The sequence below is a fragment of the Ischnura elegans genome, chromosome 4, assembly GCF_921293095.1.
Source record: "Ischnura elegans chromosome 4, ioIscEleg1.1, whole genome shotgun sequence".
In the NCBI taxonomy this organism is placed as follows: domain Eukaryota; kingdom Metazoa; phylum Arthropoda; class Insecta; order Odonata; family Coenagrionidae; genus Ischnura; species Ischnura elegans.
In genome coordinates this window covers 17495657-17510109 of record NC_060249.1, presented here as the reverse complement: position 1 = coordinate 17510109, position 14453 = coordinate 17495657, and the positions used below count along the sequence as shown (strand labels likewise).

General features: G+C 37.8%; 1 protein-coding gene and 1 long non-coding RNA gene across 2 annotated transcripts in view; one reads left to right on the top strand and one right to left on the bottom strand.

Moving 5' to 3' along the window:
* Positions 1-14453, bottom strand: part of LOC124157098 (A disintegrin and metalloproteinase with thrombospondin motifs adt-2-like) — a 68517-nt gene that overhangs the window by 12832 nt on the left and 41232 nt on the right. Inside the window, exons 5-11 of the mRNA XM_046531589.1 lie at positions 11452-11704; positions 6830-6935; positions 6290-6424; positions 5351-5460; positions 5110-5252; positions 4148-4335; positions 2126-2192 (exon numbers count right to left, since the gene is read on the bottom strand). Of these exons, the coding sequence (XP_046387545.1) occupies positions 2126-2192; positions 4148-4335; positions 5110-5252; positions 5351-5460; positions 6290-6424; positions 6830-6935; positions 11452-11704 (1002 nt within the window). The remainder of the gene's footprint in view (positions 1-2125; positions 2193-4147; positions 4336-5109; positions 5253-5350; positions 5461-6289; positions 6425-6829; positions 6936-11451; positions 11705-14453) is intronic.
* LOC124157099 lies at positions 5203-5592 on the top strand. The gene is made up of 2 exons (XR_006864537.1): positions 5203-5290; positions 5363-5592. It is a non-coding gene; the product is annotated as an uncharacterized LOC124157099 (long non-coding RNA).

Below are 14453 nucleotides of genomic sequence, written 5' to 3'. Positions count from 1 at the left end.
TGTGAGGAAAAAATTCATGCTTGTCAATTTTCCAGTGTCCAGAGTGTCCAGATATCGAGATTCGAGTGATCAGGGTTCTAATGTCGATCATATGACTCTTCTAAAATGCTTAAAAAACATAAAATTAACTACTTATTAAATTTACAGAGACAGGGTCCCCGATTTGGGCCTCCCCAATATTTTTTGTAAGTCGGCACCCCAACTCCTGCTGTAATGTTTAGATACTTCTAGTGATTTAATTCATCCCACGCTTATGGAAAGAAATGTTGGGAGATAAGTCTCATTTTGTGGGTACCATTAGGAAAAATAGGAAAGGGCTGTTAAGAGAAATAACGACTGCTAAATAAAAGAAAGGCATTTCAGTGCTATGAAAAACTTGTGGAGCAACGGTAAAGAAATGGAAAGATCAGCGCGACGTATTCATGATCTCCACCACCATCAGATAGGAGATAATCCCAACGGGGAAAGAAATCGAAGATGGGAAGTGGTTACTAAGCCAAAGATGGTGATTGAGTACAATAAAATAAAGGGAGGAATTGACATTGCTGACACCCTTTCGTTGTATCACTGCACCCATCGAAAAATAGTAAGGTGGTACCACAAGGTGGCCGATGATGCTCTTTTTGGGACTTGCATTGTTAGTGCATTTATACTGTGGAATGAAACACGGAATCCAGGTGCCCACATGATCTCTCTCCAGCAGTTAAGACGATAAATTATAGAAGAATGGCTGCATATTCTTCGGGATTCCGTTGATAGGGTCTAAAAAAATTGACACACTGCCTGGTAAATACAAATAACACTAAAGGAAGTCTTCGAAGTCTGGTAATTTAGAGGATAAAATTATCATGACATAAAATCAAGAATTAGTATTTTTCGCACTATTTTTAGCGCTGTTTCTTCATTTTAGAAAAGCCAGTGTTGGCTGCCGTGGATGTTACAAAGAATTCTTGCAGACGATGAGTCGCAAAGTTGCCCTCAGTAAAGCCAAACGTGTTTCTACAAAATTTATGATCTCTCCGGATCAGCCGTACGTAAGCCTCCCAAGTATAAATCAATGCACTAATCATCTCCGGATACGGTAACAAATATTATTAAAAGCATAATCAACAATTAAAATTTGTTTTAACATTATTTTCAACCATAGCTTTTGAGTGTATACTAAAAAGTTGGAACGCAGATCCAATTGCCTGAGCCGCCAAATGGCGTCTCATCAAATTTTAGGCATTGTCAAAAGTGGGGAGACGCCCTATGGCGTCGCACGTGAATAAAGTTACAATCGATAGCGCATCACATAATCAGTGTAAATATACCGAGAAATATTAGTAAAACCCGGAGATAGGCTCAATATCATTATTGCCGTTTGGTAATAGGTTCGAAAATATTCGCCTGGCACACGCGGAATGACAGTAGAATTCGGGCCCGGCAGCGAACGTGTTAATAGTACACAAAATAAATAATCTCTCATATGGTCTGATAATCACTCTCATTGGATTTATATTTAACCTTCCTGCACAGCTTTTCAGCCCTATTTTTACAGACTGATCATTAAAGTTTTCCTGCACTGATGAAGCAAAATTTTATATTTTATTCTGGGCCGGTGTCCAAAATTTGATATTCACTAACTTATATGACTTATACCATCTCACAAATGGATAATAAATAATATTTACAACACAATGTCCCAAGTAGAAAGCTCCTTTGACCAAATAGGTAGCACTCTCCTCATCTAAAATCTGCCGGAGCAGTATTTATTGTAGCCACTTTTCTCTGGATAGCTCCTTCTCTAGTACCCTCACCTCTGCTTCTTAATAACTTTTCCAACGCATGTCTTAGAAACTGTACCTGTGAGCCCCTCTTTGCCCCAGATCCTATTGTTCTTTCATGTTTCATAATGCCTCTAGCTCATCTTTGGCGATTACGTGCCTGTTAATCAATTGATGGGTTTTGTTATCACAATCTAGACGTATAAGAAAGTTATTTTTTACCCCATATCTCCTTAGATTCCCAGTAAAGAGGGAGTGACAAAATATGTTGGATTTTTGTCGCTGGTATTCTACCACATGGTGTGATAAAAAAAACATGACGATGTCTTCGTTATTCCTTGTGCCTTCAGTGAACTCACCTGATTAGCTCGGCATGTGCGATATCTTCTTCGACTTCCCTGGCAGTGCTGCGATCCTCTTTTTCCCCTGGTTGAAGAATATAGACAAGAAAAATATTTACCGTCATGTTACGTATTTCATATTATGTATTGAGGAGAAAAAATGTATAAGTTCCATAAGTCATTCAATCATTCTATTAATCAATTAATATATCTACAATATGTAGGCTATTGAATTTTCTTCATCTCACAAGAAGTTATCCATCACATGGATTCTGTACATATTATAGTGCCTATGTATGCTTTTTGCCAGTAGCGTAACTAGGAATATGCAATGGGGGGATGGGCGAAGGGCGACCCCTTTTAGAAAAAATTTTGGAAAAGTGACATGCCTGCAAATACATATTACATAATTTTAGCTCTTAAAATTTGGGTTTCATTAAAATGTTATGTTAAAATTTACTATAAGTCAAAACTAGACAACAGTTTTGAATCTTATTTTTATTTCTCTGAGGCTTTGGGGGGGGATCTATCCCCCTCATTCCCCCCCATAGTTACGCCCCTGCATTTTGCTCAATTATTGTAATTACATGCGTATAGCCAATACATATGTTAATGATCTTCATAAACCTGAATGTATACATGCCTTTGAAGCTTTCTTTTGCCAGATTATTTTTAAATTGGAGATGAGTGGAATGACATATTTATGAAATAGGCAGTTCACCAGTAGCACTTTGTGAGAAGTACATTTTTTCACGTCCCCCTGCCAGTGGCTAGTGATGAACTCAGACATGCAGTCAGAACAAATTGAATTTCTTCTTATAAAAATGACATTTTCCAGGTTTTGATTAAAGTAAAGATTTTATCATTTCCCTGCTAATGCGGGTTACAAATAGTTCATTCATTGTAAGCAGGCGTTGGTCAGTTTAATTTTTTTCATTGTTATTGACTCCTCTAAACTGAGTTTTTGGTTGTCTCAGTTATGGCTTTTTGGAATCAACTTAACATTGTGATTTAAAATTTGGGCAGCTCACCAGAGTAAAATGGATATATGTAGCAGTACAGGACTTCAGGGAGAGAATTGCATAGTCAAAGGAAGCATTCAGGGAAAGAAAAGATCTGATATCAGATATGTCATACATCTGAGAGCATAAAGAAAAGGCTATTGAAGAATCTAATCAGCAGTGTAGAGATTTATAATATGGAAGTACAAACATTGAGGAAGGAGGATGAAAAGAGGCAGTAGTTCAAAATGAATGTGTTTACTGGAATGGAGAAAGTGAAGTGGACAGAGAGGAGGGGTAACTTTGAAGTGCTAGAGGTGGTGAGTGGGGAGAAAAAGCTTCTTGGTGGTAAAGAGGGGATTCAGGGTTTGAATGGGTTGAGTTGAGTGGGGAAGGAATGTTTTAAACTGTGCTATGGGGAAGAGTAATAAGTGAGCAACTGTGAGCAATAAGTGAGTGTGATATGAACTTATAAAAAAATAATCAAAATTAAAGTTTCAGAAGATAAAAGAGGACATAATGCATTTTTGAAAGGGTCATTCGAAAACATTATTTTTGAGGTTTTTTAGATTTCAGCGCAGTTTCAAGGAACAAATTCACCAGCATCATGCATCATGGTTTACTATACTAGGTAGTAAACCATGATGCATTGTAAAATTGTATAAGCAGTGAAACTTACACATTTAATGGTATTTTATCAAACAAAATTGCTATATTTATTAATTTTTATCTAGTTTTAAGAGGCCGAATATCATCAAAATCTATTTCCTGGCATGCGATTTCCAAAACTTTTCTGGGGGAGGAACCCCGAATCCCTATGCATGGGGATCATGAGCCCCAGCCAAGGGCCCCCAATCACTCCGCATCCCCCCTGGAGAAGAGAATAAGATTTGTAGATGGAATGAAAGACAATAGTAATTATATATGTATAGCGATTTGAAAAGGGAATCCCTTAATGAGAGGGGAGATGGCCAAAATAATACACCAACACCCTATGAAATCTACCTTAACCAGTGCAATACCTAATTCAATGACTGACCTGTGACCATTGCATTTTTGTGTGGAATGTGAGATGCCTGTGCTTCCAGAGTGAGGCCTCCCAGGTGAAGGACGCAGGCAAGCTGAGGCGCACTCAGTCCATGGGGACCAGCCCTCTTCCACTATGATGTCATTCAGTCCTTTTATTGTGGGAGGGTTGCGGTCCACACATTGTCCCCCTCTGCACCACTGCAATCATTCAATCAACATCATCAAATACGTCCATTCATCTAATATTAAGGAGTGACTATTGTTCGTATGAGGCTAGAGGTAAATTACCCAAATCGCTACATAAGGACTCGCACACAATTGTCTACAAATTGTAGGCTGTAAGGCATGTGCTGTTAGATGTAAGTGTAAGAAGTTACTTATTTCCAATAGGTGGCATAAGCGGTGAGACAAAAATTAATATTGGATGTGCAGAGGGAATTCTCTAATTTCCAACATCATGTTTGGAATTTGGACTTGTGTTTTCACTGCATTTTTTCACATGACACAGAAGTTTGTCGTGCTTTATTTCAAAATATATTCTTCCAAACACAATGCCCCTCTTGTATGCTCTTTATTATGCTCAAGACCAGGGGCAGATCCAGGATTTTTTCTGGAGGGGTCACTAGGGTCTGGCAGGCAAGCAATCTTCTCACACGTGAGGTTAAAATAAGATAACAGCAATTACTGTACAAAATATTCTCTTTATTTCAACATGAAAATTATTAATATGAAATTAAATGAAGTCTGAATTTAATGGCTGAGTAGAAATTTGCATTGAAAAATAATATGAAATTATTGAGATTGCAAAATGGCAAAATCCATTGAGAAAATTGTACTATGGTTCCTTTGGTTCACCACACCAATGATAGCTTTGAAACCAATGATAGCTTTAATTAGAGAGTCACGTGGAAGATTATGTTAGATTAAAGATCTTAGATATTAAATAAATCATATTGTTGTATGATGCCACACCTTTGTTACTCCACAGTCTGTACCCTCGAGGGCTGGGTGCGATGAGGCCCAAGTGAAGCGATCTCTTCGGCATTGTAAATCCCGGCACACACCCTCCCCTGGACTCTCAGCTCTCCCACTTCCGCGGCCATATTTAAGCATACCTGAGGAATGATGTTTAATGGTCAAAATATAATTATGTGTATGTATATAAATAATGGTCTAATAACAGTGTTATAAAAGAATAGAGCGCATTACTCACACTGCTGATCAGCATTGAACCTCTCTCCAGGAAGAAGAGCCCCTGCATTATGGTCCAGGTGTCTTGTAGGAGCTTTTGGCTTGTCAAAGAGGCATGAAGACTGGGAAGTGCTTTGAATTTCAATTGAAAGTGTTAGAGAAAAACAAACGTCAGCATAAAGTCAGAGCATTTTGAAACCAATGATAGCTTTAATTAGAGAGTCACGTGGAAGACTACGTTAGATTAAAGATCTTTTCAATGTTTTTGGTACTGTATTTCTTCGAGTTTGGGCCCCCCCCCCCCCCCCTAATTTGAGGCTTGAGTTTCCGGAAAAAATTTAAAAAGTGCATTTGAATATAGTCCCCCCCTTTACTTTTATCATGGGCATTTTTGGAAAAAAAGGGGGGACTATATTCAGACATATACTAATTACAGGAATGAGGTAGCCACCACCATCCCCTACCTCCTTTCTTCTGGCTCTGTTTTGTTTTTTATTTTTTACTAATTTGTACCATTTTATATAAATTTTAACGAAAATTCTAATATGAATGAGTTGAAGCTAATTTTTGTATTTAAATTTTATAACATCTTTTTAAATATGTCATACATTTTAAATATTTTACCCAACATTTTACTTACATATTTATTAAACACTCAGCTGATAGAGTGGTATTAGAAAACGGCAAAAATCCTTTCAGGAAAATTGTACTATGTATAATACATATATTCCTCCTTTATGATGCACCACACAAAATTTTTAATTTGAAAATTTTGAAATTTAATTTAATGTAAAAATTATTTGGTGGCATCCTTTGCACATACCCCTTAGGCCTTGAGATTGACTGGTGGGGACATTGAGGGTTAAGGAAAACGGGGTTTAAATTTCATTAAGACTTGCTTCATACCAAAATACACATGTATTAAGCTCAGATTAAGTAATGAAAAAGGTATCATGTTTACCTCAGAAATCTCTCCAAGAATTTCCGGCTGCAGTGAGACCAAGTGATTTTTCCACTGCCCAAAGTTGGTGACATTATGTGAGACGAGGGATCACAGGAATTGCCAGCATTTGGGCCATCATGTATCATTCCCAAACTGTGGAAAAGTAAGAAGAGATCTGAGATTATAAAGTTATAGAGGTATGAATTATGCTACATGTTAGAATTTTAAGAAGCCATTTAATTTATTTAAGCATTTGAGTATCTTTTGGGAAAAAATATTCCGGTTTTAATGAGAGGTATGTATTTACCGAATGAAATAACAGGTAGGTATTTTCATATTCCAATTTCTTTTTGATGGAATTTAATCTTTGATTGTTCACAGATATTTTTCATTGTGTGTATGAAATAAAAAATGCTTCAGAGTCATTACTTTCTCAATTCCTTGGTTATTTCATTAAAAATAATTCCTAAATTTTGGACCTGTTAGTGCAATATGGCTTAATGAATGACAGAATATTATTTATTATTATAGAATATTGATAAACATGTTTTCACATACTTGTGCCCAATTTCGTGAGCCACTACGTAAACACTTTCAAAATGTCGTCCTTCATTGAGGGTGCAGCTGTTGGTTCCTGTACACATCCCTCCAACTGGTGCTAATCCTGGTGAGTAATATTTTGGAGAGAGACATTTCAGGCAATTGCATTTCATTGACAGAAAAGGTTATCAATTACGTAAGTTCATTTTTTATCACTGAGAGGTAAGGTACCTATGTGTGAAATCATGGATCAGTGACTCTGGGCCTTTCTAAGCTCCACTCACACAATGTGCATTTTGGAAGCAAAGATTGAAGTATCAAAGGAAGAGATTCACTTCAGAAATAAAATCGTTTTACTTCCATTCGCACCTGAATGAAATAATTTCTAGTCATGCATGCTTTCTGTGAAATCTAAAATATGTTGGCTCTAAATGGGAATTTCAGGTCCTCTGAGTGAGGGATTTTTGCCTGTTAGAGGTTTCCCAATGGGGGGAAAAATTCAGTGTGTCATCTCTAGATATACGTAGTACATTAGGGTGGTCCTTATTTTTAAAGTTTTTGAATTTCTTTTGGGACACCCCCCAGTTTTGTTCCACTTGGTGAGAAAATAAATCATGAAAATTATTTTTGCAATCGGATACCGGGAAAACGTGCCGCATCGCACTTAAAGTTTTGAAATTTCAGTATTTTTGGGTATTTCTCGGACATAACTGAAGATGATGTCACTCTCGGATTGTTCTATCGCTTTTCTGTTCTCTAAAACGACTCATTAGACATTTTCAGAGTATAACCTCAAGTTTCTTTCATTTCTGCCCATTGGTTCTCGGGATATCGCACCGAGAGTGAGCGCGCGCAACCCCAGTCAGACAATTTGCGTGGCACGCGGGTTGCATACCCTCAACATTAGTCGATCATTCTCACCCATCGCAACAGGGCCGGCTCTAGCAGGTGAGGGGGCTAGGGGAGAACCTTCAGTGCGGGGCCCTTCACTTAAAATATTAAACTCTATACCCCATCTACAAACTCGAGCATTTTGAATCCCTACCACTCTCTGGCTAAGTATGTGTTGCCCTCCCAAATTCAGACTTCGTAATTACGCCGTTATGATACCATCACGCAGTTGAGTTCAAAATAGTATAATACAAATAAAATTTATAATTATATTTATTCATAAAATTATAACGTAAAATAAACATAAAAAGCGCGCTTTTTCAATAGGTACGTATTTTTATAAGTTAGATTATGAAAGTTAATTAGTTGTAAGCCTAAAGCAATTACTGTAAAATGAAAAAAGATAGTTTTTAGTCTCACTCGCTGTTATCACTCACACGACATAGTACTATACTGACAAACGCAATTGCACAATAAAAATTACTGCATTATTATTCCTTTCTCATAATATTATTTTTTTGTCTAGCACGGACTTAACAATACAGTAATAGTTGAAATTGCGTTTTCAAAACTATCGTATATTTTAATTTTTTTCACGAACGCGAGGCTCCCCAAAGCGTGGGGCCCGGGGCGGTCGCCCCGCCCTAAGGCCGGCCCTGCATCGCAAAACCATAAAATTCTTTAGATAAATTTTAAACTTCGTCAATAAAACCTCGAATGATATATTTATGTCTGTATATTGCCAAAGTGGGCTTAGTAGCAATGGTTTATTCTCCATATCTAAATCTTATATCCGAGTGCTCCTATCTAAATTCAGTGAATCATTTCTGGGAGCTAACCCCCTGAATGGTATGTGAAGGTGCTTCCTCTTGCATGGAAGATTTTATTTCTTTGCATCAGGAAAATGTGGGGTTAATTGAGAGTTAATAGATAGGTGGGGGAGGAGCGGCATGAGGTTGGGTGGATTTCCCAGTTTTGATGGATCATCGACCAGCAAAGGGAGAAGTAGGTGATGAACCGAGGGGCTAATGAGTGTAGAACTTCAGGGGGAGAAAGGAAGAACTGGCTTGGGCACAGGGCACAATAGTAATGGTACTTCATGGGTACGGGCGTTGACGATTCGGGCATAGAATAATGAAATCCTTTAAATTAATCCCCCTCTTTTCCAACTCCATAAAAAAAAGTTTTACAGTGATGTTTCCCAGTGACCACCCACTAACGCGCATTAATATATTCCTGTAATTTGATCCAATCAATGCCACTTGAGAGAAAATTCCCCTATGATCAATCTGCCAATTGTATTAATACAATTCCTGAGATGGATATGGAAAGCTATAAATCGGGCATGCAGGACAGGCGTTCTCGAGAAGATTACAGGTTGGAGTCGCAGATATTATGAAATTTTCGTTGTAGAAAATAAGTAGAAACCCACCTGAGAAAGGACTACAAGGAACTCCTCGAATTACCTGCAATAGTTTTGGGCGGTGTTCCTCTGCGAGGGATGTCATTCCGAACTTCCGGAGCTTTGCACCATGTTAGATGGATGTCCTAAGCTTTGTTTTGACTGACAATATATTTTTTTCCGGAAGGAGTTCCCTTTATCGGCAATCGTGACGTGTGCCTGTTTATTGTGCGTCTTTACGTGGAGGTCTGGATTACTGCGCCAAATGCAGAAGAGGCTCCTTGGCGAGCTTTAGTATTTTTCAAAAATCTTTATGAATAAAGAAAATTCGATTGTGGAGTTAGTGGTACGGTATTGAGTAAATTTCGGAACCATTTATGGTACTTTTCCCCAGAAGCTGTAGTCCTTGGATTTTTCGATGAAAATGTACGAGTGGAGACGAAAAAGCTAATGGCACAGGCCTTAGAGTTACATATAACGGATAATGGAGAAGGCTTACCGAAAATAATTTCTGTTTCTCCAAATGATATCGTCCACTTCATTGGCAAGGGACTCGAGGATTTCAATTCTAGACACTCGAAAAATATTTTAAAAAGATATAATTATCCTGTGGCATTTCTATCTGAGGACCCGGTTGATTGGAAAAGTGACAATCTCTGTTCATTTTACAAATTAAAATATATGTACATACTTTCTTTCATCTTTTTTATTTCGTTAAATACGGGAGCTAAATACTAATTTTTCTTTTAAAAAATCTTGTTTTCTAGGTTGCACAAAACATCAATAGATATCCCGAGAACCAAAGGGCAGAAATGAAAGATATCAAATATGCCCTGTTCGGAATAATTGCCAACTTACATTAGGGGCATAGATTCGAAATTTCTCAATTTCCGCCGCTCGGGCCCCAAAATTAAAGATTTTGCGAACATTCAGGCTGAATTTAGATAGAAGCACTCAGATATAAGATTTAGATATGGAGAACAAACTTTGCTACTAAGCCCACTTTGGCAATATACAGACATAAATATACCATTCGAGGTTATATTGACGAAGTTTAAAGTTTATCCAAATAATTTTATGGTTTTGCGATGGGTGAGAATGATCGACTAATGTTGAGGGTATGCAACCCGCGTGCCACGCAAATTGTCTGACTGGGGTTGCGCGCGCTCACTCTCGGTGCGATATCCCGAGAACCAATGGGCAGAAATGAAAGAAACTTGAGGTTATACTCTGAAAATGTCTAATGAGTCGTTTTAGAGAACAGAAAAGCGATAGAACAATCCGAGAGTGACATCATCTTCAGTTATGTCCGAGAAACACCCAAAAATACTGAAATTTCAAAACTTTAAGTGCGATGCGTCACGTTTTCCCGGTATCCGATTGCAAAAATAATTTTCATGATTTATTTTCTCACCAAGTGGAACAAAACTGGGGGGTGTTCCAAAAAAAATTTAAAAACTTTAAAAATAAGGACCACCTCAATGTACATACTATGCTCTGTGGTAATAAATCATGTTAATGAACTCAGCAAGAACTTTTCTCTAGAAAAAAGGGAAAAAGTAGATAAGGTGAGCTCTACAGCCTCATCTTGAATCAGTAAATCGTCTCCAATGGCCATCATGTAGGGAATACGTCGCAGATACAAAACATAAGGGAAAAAAGTATTTATCTCTTCACTTCCTTTTTTATCCAGCTCTGACCTGTACATTTCCAATGGCTTTTTGTTCCAGAAAAATTCCATGCTTATACGTGGAGATGGTTATAGATAAAACATAAGTTTGCTGCCAGGATATGATACATGAAATAGTAATATAAGTAAGGAACTGTGATAATGTTGTTTTTAACTTTCAGCATATTTATTGTTTCGAAGTCATCTGATCTGAAGATGCTGGTGGCAAAATTGTTGTTCTTAGGCAGAAGAAAGTGTGGTTAAAGCCAGATAGATACCAGTGGCGCAGCGATGGTTTTAGGGGATCGCTGGTAATTTTTTAAGTTTAATCAATTTTACTTTATTTGATTGATATTACTAATAGAAGTGTAAGGATTAATAAAATAACCCTCTGAAAGCCGCAAAACTCACCATTTTGGACCACTTATCTTAAAAAAACCCAATTTATTAATCTCACACCTACCGCTTATCCTGGTGGGTATTCCATACCCCCACAAACCCTGGTATTAATTGCACCCAAACCCCCCCCCCCTCCCCAGCCTTAATTCCTAGCTGCGCCCCTGCTAGATACATAATCACATCAAACATTTACCACAGCAACCTTCACAAATAAGTAAGGAATTGCAAATGAATATGATCACATGCTGAGTAGCCTCCATATCAGTGATAAAAACTCACCTACAACTTGGTCATTAATTTTTCCGTTCTTCCCAACCACATAGAGATCCAAGCCAGTGAGGAGAAGAGCATGATCCCACTTTTGACTCGCTGTCACGTTCAACTTGCTCTGCCATGTGCAAAAACTTGCTAGGTATCGGTCAATGTCGTGGGATCTCACCAGTGTGGGAGGATCGTGTCGAAGGATCTCCAGCCGTTTGATGATGAATGAAAGTTGCCTTCCGAGTGATGGATCCTGATAGAGCAGTTCCACCTGAAAAAAATAAAAGTAGGTATTTTCATTGGGAACTGCACTCAAGAATTAACTACCGAAAGAATCACAATGAGAATATAATTTGGCCGATCACGATACTTTTTTGTGGTGAATACCAAATTAATGCTGCGATTGATGTCAAATCTAATGAGTTTCATGATGAGAATGCTTGCATTGCTTTTAAAGAATTAATCGAAAACATTATAACTGTAATTCTCTCATGGCACGCTATGTGATTAAATTTTGACATTGATGCGCATTTAATCTATGAAAGTATATATATTTAAACCAATATTCAAAATGTATTCTTTCTCAGATCATTCATCAACGTGGAACGTTTTTAAAAGGAGTTTTATAGATTTTTACAGTTTTTCCGTAACATAGCTCTTAGGATTAAGGGACAGAATTTATTTCCTAATCCATTCCAGAGGTGGGTTAAGGTCATTGTTTTGGGATTCGCTGCTTTCTACAGTGCCTAGCTGGTGTGCAACACCTTTCAGTGATGATGCGAATGTACTTGGAGACAAGTGGATTTTAGGAATTATACAATTATCTTTAATTATTTTTTGTCATGAATGGTGAAATAAATCCTTAAATAGTTGAGCCACATAAATGATTAAGATTTTTCATAATTTTCCAGAAATTATGAGGGGTGGAGGATGGCCACCCCTTAATCCTCCGATCATCATTGCATCCTAATACCTCCAAATAATTGCTTCGACTCGATTGAAGTGTTCCCTGTGATCCTGTTCTCTGCATTATTTCTCACTTAAAAGAAATTGTTATAATAAATTCGCTCCTTCAAATAAGATGAAGTCTTAAAGCTTTCTGGAAACTGATGCAAATGCTGTCATAAATTCTTGAGGATTGATTTTTCGTGAGAGAATTGACAAAGCGTAGTTTATAACAATACACTTAATCGAAGTTTTGGGGGGTTAAATTTTTTTATAAGCTTTTATGATTGGCTCTACTCGGGAGTAAAATCGGTTAGTAATATGCCGATGACGTGCGGTATCATGGCGTTAAATTACCAGCCTCAGGAGAAACAAGCGAAACATTTTCGCTTGTATTTGATGGTGGGGATTTTTCCCTTCCTCTCGCCGTGAATCCACCACTGGGTGGTGGCAACTAGCGTGAACGTATTGTCCAGCTCCGCTGATATAAAAAACTAATACCTGCTTTCATGGAAAGTTATGGTATATGGGAATATGGTTATTGCTCATAATGAACAAGGAAAAACGGAAGGTCGACGTGGATATGTTAATTTCAAGGATTACCATGGTTACGAGTGGTATTAAAAAAAAAGTCTTTTGATCTCGGCTGATGAAATGAAGGGTTTAATTGAGGGGTCTTGAAAGGATTAATTGCATTCCTTTGGAATGTTTCTGTCGTCGAATGAGGTCGAAATGGGTGTATCGCAACATGAGGGCGTTTCCCGTTGCGCAATCGCTAATAGTGACGTCATCTCTCTCGTGGTCATCGAATGCCGTCAATCAAATGGCCTCGGGCGCGTATTATGCACGGTCACGCGGAAAGCGCAACGAACTGAAGGACATGGCTACGCATCGAATTCGAAGCGGCACGCATTGGAGTATTCGCACCCAGAATTCGGTCAAAATTATTTTGTTATTTTTTTGCAGTCCAATCGAGTGAAAAACCTTTTAGACCTAAATTTGGTGAGTTTTTACGAACGGAAAATGTGAACTTGGCACACAAAATATTACAGTGCAGTTCGATTCAGAGACAAAATGTTGTTTACTGTCCTCCTCGCCATCATCTTCGCCATCCTCCGTATTTGCGTCGCTATCATCTACATCCAGAGGTAAAGACACTTGGCAAGAAAGAGATATTGTTATGAAAAATACATCCGTTTTTGCCAGGGGCGGATTCAGGCGTAGCCACCGAGTCATGTCGCTGTTTCGGTGGGGCGGTTGTTTATTTTCACGCGGCGCCATGGTTTTTTGCAACATTTCTCAACAGTAATAGTCTGAGGTGTGATATGCGTTGACCAGTGGCTTTAGGATATTTATTGATTCTTTTTTTTTAGCATTTTTTGTGAATTTACTTCCACTCTTTCGCCATTTCAATGTGCTCATAATGATTTGGTATTTTAACTGTTTTGTTTCACTTTATATTTTAATATTTTTTTTTCACCTCCATCTTTCACCATGACCTCCCATCACATCCTTATCTTCCCATTTTTAAACTAGGTGTACTATTGGCTTGACTTCTCTACTTCCTCAACACCATCTCACGCCAAACCACCTTACCCCCTTAGATGACTATTAGTTGCACTCCCTCTATCCTCTTTCATTAGAACCATTTATATTCAAGTTCCTTCGTGAACTTGAATATATGTGGTTCTCATTCCAAAAAAGGTTGGAGTTATATGCGAATTTTTATTAATTTTTAGTCAACTCAAACTGTTGAACATGTGAGAAGACATCTCGCGATGAAAGGGAATGAAGGAGTGAAGAAAAAAATATCGTGGCAGCTGAGAAATAGCTCAAATCAATTTCAATGAATTTAGTGCAGGATTTTGTTATTTGTTCTTCAGATGGCGTTCAGTACACATTAATTTTCTTCTTTAATTCCACAGAGCAATTAAGCTAATTTTTCGCAAAGTTCCACATGCAATTTTTCGCTATTTTTTCCATGAACTGTGATATAATTTTCTCAAGTGTCGAAACTGGTTGGGTGAATAATTGCTGTGTGGTAAATTGCAACTTCATTATAATTCCAATCATCG